The sequence below is a fragment of the Musca autumnalis genome, unplaced genomic scaffold (assembly GCF_047663935.1).
Source record: "Musca autumnalis isolate F117 unplaced genomic scaffold, ASM4766393v1 scaffold_1, whole genome shotgun sequence".
Taxonomy (NCBI): Eukaryota; Metazoa; Arthropoda; class Insecta; order Diptera; family Muscidae; genus Musca; species Musca autumnalis.
Genome location: NW_027411644.1, coordinates 319352343 through 319368498, shown reverse-complemented (window position 1 = coordinate 319368498; position 16156 = coordinate 319352343). Strand labels below are relative to the sequence as shown.

General features: G+C 40.4%; 2 protein-coding genes across 21 annotated transcripts in view; one reads left to right on the top strand and one right to left on the bottom strand.

Annotated features, from left to right (window-relative positions):
• Positions 1–13431, top strand: part of Kal1 (anosmin-1 Kallmann syndrome 1) — a 95552-nt gene extending 82121 nt beyond the window's left edge. For all 20 annotated transcript variants that reach the window (XM_073962443.1, XM_073962438.1, XM_073962452.1 and 17 more), the window contains 6 exons: positions 2615–3457; positions 3554–3672; positions 8064–8257; positions 8333–8799; positions 8904–8970; positions 13160–13431. In XM_073962443.1, the coding sequence (XP_073818544.1) occupies positions 2772–3457; positions 3554–3672; positions 8064–8257; positions 8333–8799; positions 8904–8970; positions 13160–13324 (1698 nt within the window). In that variant the 5' untranslated portion in view covers positions 2615–2771 and the 3' untranslated portion in view covers positions 13325–13431. The remainder of the gene's footprint in view (positions 1–2614; positions 3458–3553; positions 3673–8063; positions 8258–8332; positions 8800–8903; positions 8971–13159) is intronic.
• A 2-nt stretch (positions 13432–13433) lies between these two features.
• On the bottom strand, positions 13434–15032 carry Slimp (Seryl-tRNA synthetase-like insect mitochondrial protein). Its single transcript, XM_073962459.1, has one exon. The coding sequence runs from the start codon at positions 14940–14942 to the stop codon at positions 13470–13472; it is 1473 nt and encodes a 490-aa protein (XP_073818560.1). The 5' UTR covers positions 14943–15032; the 3' UTR covers positions 13434–13469.
• Between the last annotated feature and the right edge of the window lie 1124 nt (positions 15033–16156).

Below are 16156 nucleotides of genomic sequence, written 5' to 3'. Positions count from 1 at the left end.
TATTTGTAAAGTACTATAATTTCGTTTGGGGGAACTGATAGAGCTGGAAATGAGAATCGCGGTTGGTACAAATGGTTGATATAAGAAAGTAATTTTTTGAGGTTATACCCACGTGTATGAAAAGTACTAAATTTGGTACGATGAACGATCATATAAGTAGTTTTTTAATGCGTACAAATTCTGAAATTTGGTATGAGGGTCGTTGATGGCTGAAATGATATTGGAAATATCTAATACTAGGTAACAAAAAAGTACTAAATGGTACTGAAACTTGGAATTAAGTGTACCAAAAGTTCTTATGTGTACCAAAAGTACTAAATTATACTTAACGTGATAAAATTTGGATTTGGTTAACGCATCGAGCTAAAGTCCTGAAATATAGAACTAAGATTACTGCCGGAGTGGAGGATTGAGTTAGTCATTGAAATTTGTACTTTCGTATGAAAAGTATTAAATGGTACTAAATTTTGTATACGGAATTCGGAAATTTGGTACTATAGTTGCTGTTGGTATGTAGGTTTGAGTTATGGATGTCATTGTGGATATACGTACCATAAAAGGTAGAGCTGAAATTGTGAAATTCGGCATTAGGATAGCGGTTGGGGTATAGAATGGAGATAAGGATCATTAAATAGGTATCGCTGTTACGATATAGTTTTTGATATAGGAATGTAAGTTTTGAAACTATTACCTATTATTAGTACTAAATTTGGTACCGTTTTGTTGTTGCATAAAGAGATATAGCTGGAATTTCGCATTTTTGTTTAGGTTCTGTGTTAGTTTTTAGATAAGGAGTTTTTTTATATGCGAAATTAGGTATGGAGGTCACTGAGGGCCAAGGTATTGAGCTGTTGTTGGAAATGCGAAAATACATTTTGATATCACAAATTCCGAAATTACAACTACTTCGGTCGGAAAAAGTGAATACAACTACCCGCACCGTTGTAATGCGACAAGGTTTTCTTTTTTTTTAGAAATTGGAACTAAAGGTGTACGAACAATATTAAATTAAATTAAAAATCATTTAAAATAGGTGTTGATACATAAATTTTTTTCATATTAAGTATTGTTTATTTGTACATTCTTCATTTTCCGCATACAAAGTAGCGGGCATTTTGCTAGTGTGCAATATTGAGGATTTTCCTTACGCCATTTACTTTCTGCGTCCACACCAGCAAAGTTGTAATAAAATTACGTCTCCACATTGCCTGCGTGGGTAGATATGGAATGTTTTTATTTCGTGTCATATGACATTGATAGATAGTGTAAACTACCTTTTAGCGGTTATTTTGTAAAAGTGTGCAACAGTTTGGAAATTTTTAATTTTGAGGTTAGGCAATTTTATCTCCGCAAATGATTTGATATTATAAAAAGAAAGTTAACATAATATTCTCTAAAAATTCCCCATCAATCTAGCATAGTTTTGGTCCATTTGTGAAATGATTTTTTTTAATTTCCTTTTTGAGGTTATGACGAATTTTTCATGCAAATGAATTGATATTAACAATATAAAAACAGATAACTCTTCCCGATTTTTCCCTTGAAAATGTTGTGGTGATTTTGAACAAGTGTGCAAAAATTTCTCATTTTCAACTTTGAGGTTAAGGTGAATTTTTTAATCAAATAAATTAAGAATAAGAAAATAAAACAATTTTCGAAATATTGCCTGTTAGGGCGAAAATCATTATAAATTTAATTGTTATTAATTTTCTCGTTGTTCATACAAATTTCATTTACATGTGCTATTGATTTGTTTCCAGTTAATCAAGATAATCAATTTTGCAATTTTTGAGGTTAGGGAGAATTTTTCAAACAAATTAGTTGATATTGCGAAAATAAAAGTAGGTGCACGTTCGCAAATAATTTCTTAAGAATTTAGAGGTGATATTAAGCAAGAATTTTTGATTTTTCAATTTTGAGGTTAGGAAGAATTTTCTCAAGCAAATGGATTGATATCAAAAAAGATATTATGATTCTTGTCTACTGGCGATAAAAACTGTAGATTTTGTCCAAAAAGTGCTTAAAGTCATAACTCACTCATCATCTTAAAGAACACGCCAATTCTTGTTAATTGCCTGTGGACCAAATTGATATGACACTGATTGCTGCAAGCTCTCCGCAGATGCCCTCATTAGAATTCCACGCATCAAAATATTGGGATATTTTCTCTCCTTACGTCTGATACGATTTCCATGATGAATTTCGTAAGGCGTTCGTGGGTTATTACATTTCTCTTCGAATGCTTCGATTAGATCCCGATCACAGACTTGTGTCGCCATATTATGATGACGGCGATATTTTCTTCTGGCTCTTCTAGGGGGAGTGGAGCTTTTCCTTTGGCGAGATGGCATTTTACGCTGTATTTTTTAAGAAATTAGGAAAAATATTTTTTTTTTTTTTTTTATTTTTGAATAATTGAAAATTTTGAAAAACATTACTGTCAGAGCCAAAATTGAAGGTTATAAATTTCATGTAATTGAATTTCATTGTTGCCATTTCTATAATATGGATATGGGATATTTTGTATTTCCCCAGACCTCATACAAAATTAATGAAATCCCTTTTTCCACCTCTTCATCATAAACTCATCCTATTTCTTTTCCATTCATTTCAGTGTAAACAGCAACAACAACAACACCAACAAACCAAACATTATGAAGTTGGAATATTTTAATTAAACACCCCCCGCCCGCCAAAAATTACGCTTCGCCATAACAACAACGACAACCAGAAGAAAACCAAAGCCGGAATAGAGCTCGGAGAAACGAACAATGTTAAGTATATTTATGTTAAAAATTCTTCTCACTTCGTTATGGATCCTCAATACACCCACAAAGGTGCTCTGCCGTCATCATGGTCGTAGTGGAGGTGGTGGCTATCGATCATCACAGATGCAACACGTGGCCAACATTGATGTGCGTGATAAAATTCTCGAACTGCAGTGTTATGCAAAATGCCAAGACAGCAGCAGCGCCATCGGCGGCGGCCTCAGTGGACCACGCTACACCATCAACGATTGCGAATCATGTCGCAAACAATGTCAAATCGATATGATCAAAGCGCCGCGACGTGGCTATTGTCCGGTTATGCAAAATGCCATCTTTCAAAACATCAACATTCAGCCGCTGCAGAAACTCTCCTGCTTGGATAACTGCAGCTATGATTTCGATTGTCCAGAGGTACAGAAATGTTGCAGTTCAGCATGCGGTCCGGTTTGCATGCAACCGATTGGTGTGCGTGACGATAGTCTGCTGCCGCCAATACCAAAGATACTTAAGTGCACGCTGCTCGCCCGAGAGCTAAAAGTCGAAATCACATTGCAATCGAATTCGTCATACTATTTTCATGTCGAGATACGTCATCACATTGGGTCGCAGCTATCGCCGCGTAAACTAAGTGCCTGGCAATATCAGCCAGTTGAACTATTGGCAGAAGTATTAGATTTAAATAGAATGTTGTAAGTATGCCGAAGAGGAGGGGAGACGCAGCGTGGAAGACAGGCAACCTGAAAAAAATCATGTTTTCTTTCTTTGTTTCTTTTTGCCGCGCACAGAACGACAGTAGGATTTTATTTAAGACCTGGTCGTTGGTATCAGGTGCGTGTGGCAGCTATTAATGCTTATGGCTTTCGTGGCTATTCGGAACCATCACAGGCATTTACTTTACCAAATCGTAAGTATGATTTATTTTAAGTTTTACAATAACAACAACAATGACAGATCACGTGGGATAGTTAGAACGAAGGTTAATCGTTGCGTATGAGGAATATTTAAGTAAATATTAGTTATACGCTAGGAAAACTGTTGCCAATTGGGCGTTTCGTATGTAAGCGAAACGATTTTTCGAGACTGTTCAACAGTGGTAAATAGAGGGAGGTGCAAATGAGAGCAATACAATCTGAAGAACAATATAAAAACCCAAACATGTATTTGCTAACTGCGAATATTTTATTATTTAATATCACGTTCACCTATCAAAAAGCAACCTTTCATATTAGAAAGTGTCCAAGGAGGCACCCTTTCTCGTTTAAAAAGGGTCTAAGGAGGCACCCTTTCTCGTTTAAAAAGGGTCTAAGGAGGCACCCTTTCTCGTTTAAAAAGGGTCTAAGGAGGCACCCTTTCTCGTTTAAAAAGGGTCTAAAGAAGCACCCTTTCAATTGGAAAGGGTCTAAAGAAGCACCCTTTCCCTTGGAAAGGGTCTAAAGAAGCACCCTTTCTATTGGAAAGGGTCTAAAGAAGCACCCTTTCCCTTGGAAAGGGTCTAACGAAGCACCCTTTCCCTTGGAAAGGGTCTAACGAAGCACCCTTTCCCTTGGAAAGGGTCTAACGAAGCACCCTTTCCCTTGGAAAGGGTCTAACGAAGCACCCTTTCCCTTGGAAAGGGTCTAACGAAGCACCCTTTCCCTTGGAAAGGGTCTAACGAAGCACCCTTTCCCTTGGAAAGGGTCTAACGAAGCACCCTTTCCCTTGGAAAGGGTCTAACGAAGCACCCTTTCCCTTGGAAAGGGTCTAACGAAGCACCCTTTCCCTTGGAAAGGGTCTAACGAAGCACCCTTTCCCTTGGAAAGGGTCTAACGAAGCACCCTTTCCCTTGGAAAGGGTCTAACGAAGCACCCTTTCCCTTGGAAAGGGTCTAACGAAGCACCCTTTCCCTTGGAAAGGGTCTAACGAAGCACCCTTTCCCTTGGAATGGGTCTAACGAAGCACCCTTTCCCTTGGAAAGGGTCTAACGAAGCACCCTTTCCCTTGGAAAGGGTCTAACGAAGCACCCTTTCCCTTGGAAAGGGTCTAACGAAGCACCCTTTCCCTTGGAAAGGGTCTAACGAAGCACCCTTTCCCTTGGAAAGTGTCTAACGAACCACCCTTTCCCTTGGAAAGGGTCTAACGAAGCACCCTTTCCCTTGGAAAGGGTCTAACGAAGCACTCTTTCCCTTGGAAAGGGTCTAACGAAGCACCCTTTCCCTTGGAAAGGGTCTAACGAAGCACGCTTTCCCTTGGAAAGGGTCTAACGAAGCACGCTTTCCCTTGGAACGGGTCTAACGAAGCACCCTTTCCCTTGGAAAGGGTCTAACGAAGCACCCTTTCCCTTGGAAAGGGTCTAACGAAGCACGCTTTCCCTTGGAAAGGGTCTAACGAAGAACGCTTTCCCTTGGAAAGGGTCTAACGAAGCACCCTTTCCCTTGGAAAGGGTCTAACGAAGCACCCTTTTCCTTTGGAAAGGGTCTAATGAAGCACCGTCACCCTTTCCCTTGGAAAGGGTCTAAAGAAGCACCGTCACCCTTTCCCTTGGAAAGGGTCTAACGAAGCACCCTTTCCCTTGGAAAGGGTCTAACGAAGCACCGTTTTCTTTGGAAAGGTTCTAACGAGGCACCCTTTCCCTTGGAAAGGGTCTAATGAAGCACCGTCACCCTTTCCCTTGGAAAGGGTCTAAAGAAGCACCGTCACCCTTTCCCTTGGAAAGGATCTAACGAAGCACCATTTCCCTTGGAAAGGGTCTAACGAAGCACTATTTCCCTTGGAAAGGGTCTAACGAAGCACCCTTTCCCTTGGAAAGGGTCTAACGAAGCACCCTTTCCCTTGGAAAGGGTCTAACGAAGCACCCTTTCCCTTGGAAAGGGTCTAACGAAGCACCCTTTCCCTTGGAAAGGGTCTAACGAAGCACCCTTTCCCTTGTAAAGGGTCTAACGAAGCACCCTTTCCCTTGGAAAGGGTCTACAGAAGCACCCTTTTTCTTGGAAAGGGTCTAACGAAGCACCCTTTCTCTTGGAAAGGGTCTACAGAAGCACCCTTTCCCTTGGAAAGGGTCTACAGAAGCTCCCTTTCCCTTGGGAAGGGTCTACAGAAGCACCCTTTCCCTTGGAAAGGGTCTAAAGAAGCTCCCTTTCCCTTGGAAAGGGTCTACAGAAGCACCCATTCCCTTGGAAAGGATCTACAGAAGGACCCATTCCCTTGGAAAGGGTCTACAGAAGGACCCATTCCCTTGGAAAGGGTCTACAGAAGCACCCTTTCCCTTGGAAAGGGTCTTACGAAGCAACCTTTCCCTTAGACAGGGTCTAACGAAGTACCCTTTCCCTTGGAAAGGGTCTAACGAAGTACTCTTTCACTTGGAAAGGGTCTAACGAAGTACTCTTTAACTTAGAAAGGGTCTAACGAAACAACCTTTCCCGTGGAAAGGGTCTAACGAACCATCCATTCCCTTGGAAGGGGTCTTATGAAGCAACCTTTCCCTTGGAAAGAGTCTAGCGAAACACCCTTCCCTTGGAAAGGGTCTAACGAAGCAGCCTTTCCTTTGGAAAGGGTCTAACGAAGCGCCCTTTCCCTTGGAAAGGGTCTAACGAAGCACCCTTTCCCTTGGAAAGGGTCTAACGAAGCACGCTTTCCCTTGGAAAGGGTCTAACGAAGCACGCTTTCCCTTGGAAAGGGTCTAACGAAGCACCCTTTCCCTTGGAAAGGGTCTAACGAAGCACCGTTTCCCTTGGAAAGGGTCTAATGAAGCACCGTCACCCTTTCCCTTGGAAAGGGTCTAAAGAAGCACCGTCACCCTTTCCCTTGGAAAGGGTCTAACGAAGCACCCTTTCCCTTGGAAAGGGTCTAACGAAGCACCGTTTTCTTTGGAAAGGTTCTAACGAGGCACCCTTTCCCTTGGAAAGGGTCTAAAGAAGCACCGTCACCCTTTCCCTTGGAAAGGGTCTAACGAAGCACCCTTTCCCTTGGAAAGGGTCTAACGAAGCACCCTTTCCCTTGGAAAGGGTCTAACGAAGCACCCTTTCCCTTGGAAAGGGTCTAACGAAGCACCCTTTCCCTTGGAAAGGGTCTAACGAAGCACCCTTTCCCTTGGAAAGGGTCTAACGAAGCACCCTTTCCCTTGGAAAGGGTCTAACGAAGCACCCTTTCCCTTGGAAAGGGTCTAACGAAGCACCCTTTCCCTTGGAAAGGGTCTAACGAAGCACCCTTTCCCTTGGAAAGGGTCTAACGAAGCACCCTTTCCCTTGGAAAGGGTCTAACGAAGCACCCTTTCCCTTGGAAAGGGTCTAACGAAGCACCCTTTCGCTTGGAAAGGGTCTAACGAAGCACCCTTTCCCTTGGAAAGGGTCTACAGAAGCACCCTTTCTCTTGGAAAGGGTCTAACGAAGCACCCTTTCTCTTGGAAAGGGTCTAACGAAGCACCCTTTCTCTTGGAAAGGGTCTACAGAAGCACCCTTTCCCTTGGAAAGGGTCTACAGAAGCTCCCTTTCCCTTGGAAAGGGTCTACAGAAGCACCCTTTCCCTTGGAAAGGGTCTACAGAAGCACCCATTCCCTTGGAAAGGATCTACAGAAGGACCCATTCCCTTGGAAAGGGTCTACAGAAGGACCCATTCCCTTGGAAAGGGTCTACAGAAGCACCCTTTCCCTTGGAAAGGGTCTTACGAAGCAACCTTTCCCTTAGACAGGGTCTAACGAAGTACCCTTTCCCTTGGAAAGGGTCTAACGAAGCACCCTTTCCCTTGGAAAGGGTCTAACGAAGCACCCTTTCCCTTGGAAAGGGTCTAACGAAGCACCCTTTCCCTTGGAAAGGGTCTAACGAAGAACCCTTTCCCTTGGAAAGGGTCTAACGAAGCACCCTTTCGCTTGGAAAGGGTCTAACGAAGCACCCTTTCCCTTGAAGAGGGTCTAACGAAGCACCCTTTCCCTTGAAGAGGGTCTAACGAAGCAACCTTTCCCTTGGAAAGGGTCTAACGAAGCACCCTTTCCCTAGGAAAGGTTCTAACGGAAACGTCCTTAAGAAGCACCTTTTCCCGTTGGAAAGTATCTAAGGAAGTCGCCAGCGACCGGGATATTTAACGCTGTGCTCATCTCCGCAGTCCACTTGGTAGGGTAGGGTTAAACAGTGCCGTAGGGTTAAAAAGTGTCGTAGATATAACCACAACTTGTTGAACTTCCTTTTTCAGTCTGCGGGGCTTCGACTGCTCGTTCCTGACAAATCGCGGCCACACATATAATTGATTGTCCATGGTTTCGTGGAGAAGCGTTTAACATCTTTGATTATGCTTTTTTTATTTTAATGTCTAATTTTGTCATTACAGATCCAAAACCACCAAAACCTCCAGCCGATCTAAAGGTTGTCTCTTCACATTTCGATGGCAAAAGTGTTACCATCAAAATTGTCTGGTGTGCCTCGAAATCGAATTTACCCATAGAAAAATATAAAATAATTTGGGCACTTTATGTATATACGTTTCAAGAATCCTTTGTGTCGAATGAAGCCTATGTGAAGGATGTAAGTTCCCGGTCATTATATTGAATATAAACATTTCTTCTCATTTCAAATTCTTCCATTGTTCTTTTTTTCCAGCGCCATCAATATGAAATTACAAAACTTCTTCCTGACTCTAGTTACTACATACAAGTCCAAGCCTTGTCGATCAATGGACGAAAACGCCTTAAATCAGAAAAATACTCCATTCTTTATAACACCACAATTGTGCCAACGCAAACTTTCGAGCCACTGAAGTGTGGCAGGGAGCAACAGCAACAACAGCAGATATCATCACGTGGCAGTGATGGTCTCAATGCCAATGCTCTGTCATCGGTTGATGAGAGATTCTATGGGAAAAAGTATTCTTTAAATGATGCCTCGTTGGCCGATACTCCATCCACATCGTCGTTGTCTATAAAAAATAGTACTTATTCATCATCGTCGTCATCATCATCGACGTCAACCTCATCAAAATCTATGGATAAATTTGAAGTAAAATATCGTTTAAATCGTAAACTAGGTATGCTGGTGGTTATATCAGGATTCCATCCCAAGGAGGAGAAGTAAGTAGCAGAAATCCATTAATGTTTTTTTTTCTAAATTTGAATATGAAAATCAAATTAAATATGAGTAATGTTTTTTGTTTGTTTGTTTTTGCATCTTTTAGAATATATGAACTTTGTCCGCTCCAAACAAATTGCGAAGAAGGCGAATACAATGCCATACGTGTTAATGTAAGTATTGGAGCATGATGATATACGACACGATCCGTTCGTTGTTCTATTTTGAGTTGAGTTGAATTTGAAACCAACGTAGAGGCAGCAAACAGTTTATTAAAATGAACTTGACACTGTAGTTGCAATGGAATCGGGGGCAATGCTCACGTTTTGTTTGTTGTGATTGAAAACAAAAATTGGGTTTTGTCTGGAACAAGAAGATGAAATGAGTCAGTGGACAAAATCTTGTTCGTCATTCTTATTAACTAATTTTAGACTCAACAAGTAAAAAATAATCTGTCGATGTGAAGACATCTATATACCCTCAGGTTATGGTTTAAATAAACGAATAACACGAGTTGTGAATATCCCATGCAATGATACCAACGATGCGAACAAAAGCCCTCAAGTCTAACCCTGCGTTTACAAAAGACAGGACAGTTGACTTCATGTATTGATTGTCAAAAACCCAAAACTTGCCTCTGTAACGTAGGCGTCCAGACAACTGCAAAAACAGTTGTAAAATTATGAATGAAAACCATAGATAATATATTTTAAAAGAAAGGCATATTCGTCGGCGATAATGACATTTTTCAGGGCTACCCTTATTAAATGCCTTCTACCCTTATTAAAAAAAAGGCCTTCAGCCCTTCGTATGAGTAGCGCACAAGATGTAGTGTTCTTAAAAAGTAGACAGCTGATATTGCCGCCTTTATCAAATGCGGTATATTTTACTCATAAAATATCAAATTTTGTCCGTTGGGCTCCGACTACGTCCCTGTTTGCCCTATGGAATTTAAACGAAGTTACAACAACTATTCTACTTTGTTGTTGCAACTTCATTTTTCTGCTTAATCTTAATAGGATTTTAAACAGCTGCACTATCCCAAACGTAGTTGAGCCAAAACTATCTGGTTTGCCGTGGCGTGGAGCGTCAGCTTCCTCAGCTGCGTGGACGAGGACGGCATTCATACTATAAATCTTTATGGCATCTGTGACTACATCTGTGTAAATGCTATTTAAACCTGCTTGATATGTTTGTTGGTCTAGGGGATCTCTCTTTTAACGTTGGAACTCTCTCTCTAGATCATGAAGATCCCTCCTGACATGCCTAGGATGACTCTCACGGTAACACCCGAACAAGTACTGCAACGTAAGCATGCCATTGTTTTGCTGTACTGGAAGAATCTTTGTCTACTCATGTTGATGATCCATTGAAGATGTAAGGAGGAACCATGTTGCAGTTCTCAGGGCGGCTGTCTGCTAGGGACTTGAGGTCGTTGTTCCCACATCTCAGATTGTCGCAGATAGCTGTGGCATGCTCGAACGCTGTCAAATATGATACCTAGAATTTTGGGGTTGTTTGTGGTGGGAATAATGCTACCATCGACCATGAAATTCAACTCTGTTCTCACCTCTGCCGTTCATGTGGTGAACAAAGTGGCCGTAGATTTAGTGGCGGATATTTGCATATTCCTCGCAGCCTTTCACAAGTGACATCATGGAAAGTATCTGGGGCCAATATCGTACAATCATCCGCATACGTTACGATGTCAATGTCGAATGGAGGGGTGGAATACAGGAAAAGTGAAGGATAAACAGTTCCGGAGATATCATCCCACCTTATGGAACTTCTTGTTTCACTCTACGGGGCCTCAACGTCTTGTTTCTGAACTCCATGTACGACTGGCGTCCACACATATAATCAATTATCCAACGTTGCAAACTTAGCCGGAGGTTGGTCAGGTCGATGTCCTCAAACAGCGTTGAAAGCTTGACAGTATCAATGACTTTTGATAAGTCGAGAGCCACCAACACTATTCTATAACTCGGCATGTCCTGATTGAGTTCTCGACGAATATGTGTGGAGATGACATACCCATATTGATGGTCGCCAACTGGATAGCTATTTCTAACAATGGGGAGGAGTAAAGCCTCAAAAGTCTTTGTTACGTGCAACAAAGGCAAATTGGTCTGTACGATTCACCTTTGCTGGCATCCTTGCCTGGCTTCAGTAGCGGGACCCCCCTTCCCAGTTTCCAGACTTCGGGAACGATGTGGGTGGCTAGCGACAGGTTGATACGTTTTGCAAGATACTCGACTCCCGGCACATCCACTTGTTTCAGTATTACCGTGGAGATTACATAAGGGCTCAACGATTTGGATGATTTAGCGTTCCTGATGACATTCGCAACATCATCCATTGTAAATTGTGGTGGTTCATCCGCGGCAGGAAGAGATCTGATGTAACGTAGTACTCTTCTCTTCGCCCTGTCACTCTCGGGGTGCTCAACAAACTGTCGAGTGAAATAACTTGCTCACCCCTTCGGATCAGCCAGGGTAACGTCGCCAAAGGTACCCCAGTCCTTCTTTCCAGGGTTTCTGAGTGACTTAACCGTTGTCCAAAATTCCTTTATTACGGCCCCAATGATGAAACTCTTCAGATGATGTAGCCAAATGTTCCGCTTGTGCTCATTGGCCAACCTGTTACCTTCAGGTACCAGCTCCCTGACTTTGGGGGCACTGAAGTTGGTTTGACAAAGCTCATCACTCTCATCTGGTAATACCGATCTGTACCCGTCTTGTCACCAGAAGTGAGCAGGTATATGGCGAGCGGCTGCAGCAGAGATGATGTCTCGGAACGTCCTTTCTGCTGCCCGAACATCAGAAGGGTTGGGCAGTGATAAAGCGATGATTGAAGAACTCTCTGAAACTAGGCCAATTAGCTTTCCCATGATTGATGAAACTGCGGCGTCCAGAGGTGATGAAATCAGACGGTCTGCCGACCGACACATCAGTAGAGAGTTGGTCTGACCCAAGAGAAATGACGGGCCCATATTGAACAGACTGGTGCAAAAGGAAAATAGGTCCTCCTACTCAACTTTTGATGCGATGCTTCATTAGTACGTTGTAACCATCGCAAAGCTTTAATCTGCAGTAGTTGTTGTTGTAACCCCTAAAGCCATAGTTTGTATCGGTGTTTGTATAGAAAGTCAAAAAAGAGAGAAGAAAATTGGCATTTAAACATCCACATGCAGTCCTAGAAAGCGGACAGCTTCGACTTATATGTCTATAGAACATGCGTAGAGCTGTCGTGTGATTAGGACATGTGTTTGTGACCTCAGGATTCAGTAGGAGATGTAACTGTTTAGGTACCTAGGTATACCAAAGCGATGTTGGGATAAAATCGATCTGGTTACTTTAGTTAAGACCTCTAATCGTCTCCCACCCACCAAAATAGTGCTGCAATACGATGAGCTATTGCTATCTACTATCGTTGTGTGTACCTTCTTCAGAGCATTTTGGATGTCATCATGTGAGGGGTCCTGGGGGATATTATGGGGTTCCTTCCGGAAGTCTAATCTTATTGATTTGGTTGGTCTTGGTGTAGGTTTTGGAAAGACACCTAGACGGTTGGGGAAAGAGGTCTACCACTGCCTTATCAAGTGAATGGTGTGGTTCACAGTGGCACAAAGGCTTTTGGTAGGTCTAGCGCCACTAGTATTGTTCTCTTATGTGGTCTTGTGCTATCTACTCCTTCCACGAATCTTGTGGAAACTTCTTCCTTATATTAGGTGTCACCATTTTTATAGTTATTTCCATTTCGGCTCCATCATCAGAGTTTGATAAAACATAATAATTGTTCCACAAACATCCCAGACGGGACAAGGGTGACTTCTCCCACATCAATGAATGCACCCCGATTCATATTATAGCTCAATGCTATAAGACCTTCTGTTTATTGCCGAGTCCGAACGGCGTGTCTAAAGCAGGCATGACCAAAAAGAGAACGGAGAAAATATGAATGTATTCAAAATATTGGCAACTTATAACAGTGTGTTAGTAAGTTTGTATTCACGCAAGCTATAAAACAAAACATTTGTTCTCTTTTATCGCTCTTTCTGTGGATTCGGGGCGTATGCGTGTAAATTGCCGAAAATCATCGGCACCGCCGTACCAAATTTGGCCATGCTTGGTCTAAAGCCACTACTCAGGAAATGTCACCAACATTACTGAGGGGTATTTTGCCACCGTTGAAAATTTGATGTTGCCTGGCAAGGGAACCGAACCCACACACTTTAGCCAACAAATTGTAAAACGATCAAAACAAACCGTGTGAAGCTCCTAAACTATACTTAAGTCTATATTTGTACTTACTGTATTTTTACTTAATTTCGTTTACTTCTTTTTATTCTACTATTTACAGAAAGATTCGCTGGTCTTTAGTAAACTGAGCTACAACACAGTCTACACATTTAAGCCACGCAGTAATTCCATTGGCGATACGGGCGGTATGAAGACCATAACATTTACCACACCGAAATGTGAGAATTTTCGCAAAGGATTTCCAAAAGCTAATATTAAGTGTTAAATATATAAAACTAACTGCAACTAAAAGAGGAAACAATAAAAATAAACATTTTTCTAAATACTCAATAGAGAATAAAATTAAAAATAAAAAACCAAAACAAAGAAAAACATTCCTCTACTGCAACAGGTGGTTGATTGCTATAGTTTTATTTAAATAACGATTGGAATTCTTCAAACATTTTATTACTAGTATTCGTAGTATTCGTGGATGGATTTGATGACTGTTGTTGCTGATGTTGTTTCAATTTTAAATTGCTCATTAATTTCTTATAGTCCAATGGCTCCTGACACTCAATGAGCGCTGCAATAAGTCTTGTTGTAAACAATATGGGTCCACCAACTAAATGCAGAAATTTATAATCCTTTTGTTCACGCATTGTAAACAGTATACGTTTACTAACATAATCGGTATAATTGCTAACACGTCCCACACAAATGTAACGTTTTTCATGTGGTGAATATACCTCAATTTGGGCGCGTAAACTTTCCGAAGGCATCAAGTCGGCAGCTTTAACATAGACAATACGAAAATGTAGATTTGCAAATGATTTATAGAAATCAACACAACGATTTAAAATAGTTTCCATGTGCTCCTCACTTTGTTGGGCATTTTGGCAGGCCACAAATGTCTGTACGGCATTGGTTTGAGTGGCAGTATAAAGTGAGGCTGGCTCGGCGGGAGATGATTTCTCATATAACCGACCACTACAAATATACTTTAAAGGTATAACCGAGGGATAGACACATAATTTTGTTACCGCACCCAAATAACTTTCAAATGAACCACCTCCCGTAAGATAGGCACAATTTAGTTTATTTTGTAAATGTTGCTCCTCTACTTTGTGATAATTCTCTAGGGATGTGGCATTTGCCTCCAGTAGGACACAGCGTACAAAATCCGGGTTACATGTTTGTTTAAAATTTTCATTTTGTAGGAAATATTTTACCAAGGCATCGGTACAAAATATATCAAATTTTGCAGCTTCTTTCATTAGATAGTAACGAGAGTTGTCATAGAAACTTATCAAGTCTGTGTGCTGCATGTGTGACTGGGTTTGTGGCTGGGTCTCACTTAACTTACTGCGATAGAGGATCCTTTCGTGTTCACCCTCCGGACACTGACGATCCAATAGATTGGGCAAGTGAAGAAATGCTTGACAAAATTCATCTTCCACTGGATAGAAGTCTTGTTTAAGGGACTTTAACTTGTTCCTTAGATCTTTGCCGTTTTCCTTCAATTGATTGATGGTCTCCACATTGCTGCTGCTATCTTTCACCTTGCCCATTTCTTTTAGTTGCTTTGCAATCGCCTCCCTTTCCTTTTCCACATTTTCAATTTGTTTTGCTTTGCTCTTAAAGTTTTCAAACATTTGTTGGATTTTCTTTAAATCGATGTTCATTTTTCGTTTCTCTATGGAATTAGACAGTAATTCAATATTTTCAAAGGTACCTTTAAAATCGAGGTATGGTTGTAGGGTCACATAATTTTCTCTGGCTTTATCACCGGTTATGTATAAGGCTGAGACGTGGCGTGTTTTGAAGGCACAAACTGCATGGTGGCTTAGTAAATTCTTTGGAATTGATATAGACGAAGTTAATATCCTTGAAAGTTTGTACATTCTAAAGGACTTTTAATTCAGGAAATCGGAGAAAATTTCAGAAACTTCCAACGGTTTGCTGGCAGTATTTTCGTAATCAAAACAAAAAACAGCTGTGAGAGCAATTATTTGTGCTCTCTTTATATCAAGTTAGTCAGAGAGTGTGTATTACTAGATGATTATTCGAGAAGTAATGTGGAATAAAAAGCATGCTCGTATTAATTTACATTACGTTTACTTTAGCTCTGTTCCTTTACGTGCAAGAATCTTCAAGTTTTACCACTTTTTACTCGAAAAGCGTTCCTTTACTTCAGACACCATACAATTCATATGGGAGCAGTTTACAACGTTTACTATTTTTGCCGGTTTTACCATTTTCAAAAGTAAAGGAACAGACCATTTTACAAAATCAAGTGGATTTCAACTGTAATTCCTTTGCGTATACGTCAAATGAAACCCATCTAAATACATTGGATGTCATTTGCCGTATAAGCAATGGAACTTACAGTTGAAATCGAGTGGATTTCATTAGGTTTGTCCTTGTACTTTCTCAGTAAATATTACTCAGTAACTTCTTTTTAGAGATTAAAGCATTTTATACCTTTTCAAAGGAAAAAATTAAAAAAGTAAAAAGACAACATTCAGTAAAAATTTTCAATTTGATTAATATTTACGATTATAATAAGTGTGTCTGCGTACTCGATAATTTGTAATAATTATTACAAATTATTACTGAATGTTGTTTTTTTACACAAATGTTCAGTAAAAGAGAATGAATTGAGAAACTTGTTTTGAAATTTTTATTACTGAGAACTTATAATTTTTACTGAAGGAATTTTGTTCAGTAACATTTTGTAGCTTTAGGCAGTTGTCAAAAGTTTAAAATATTCAAATATCATAATCGTAAATATTAATCAAATTGAAAATTTTTACTGAATGTTGTCTTTTTACTTTTTTAATTTTTTCCTTTGAAAGAGTATAAAATGCTTTACTCTCTAAAAAGAAGTTACTGAGTAATATTTACTGAGAAAGTACAAGGACAAACCTAATATTTGAATATTTTAAACTTTGACAACTGCCTAAAGCTACAAAATGTTACTGAACAAAATTCCTTCAGTAAAAATTATAAGTTCTCAGTAATAAAAATTTCAAAACAAGTTTCTCAATTCATTCTCTTTTACTGAACATTTGTGTAAAAAACAACATTCAGTAATAATTTGTAATAATTATTACAA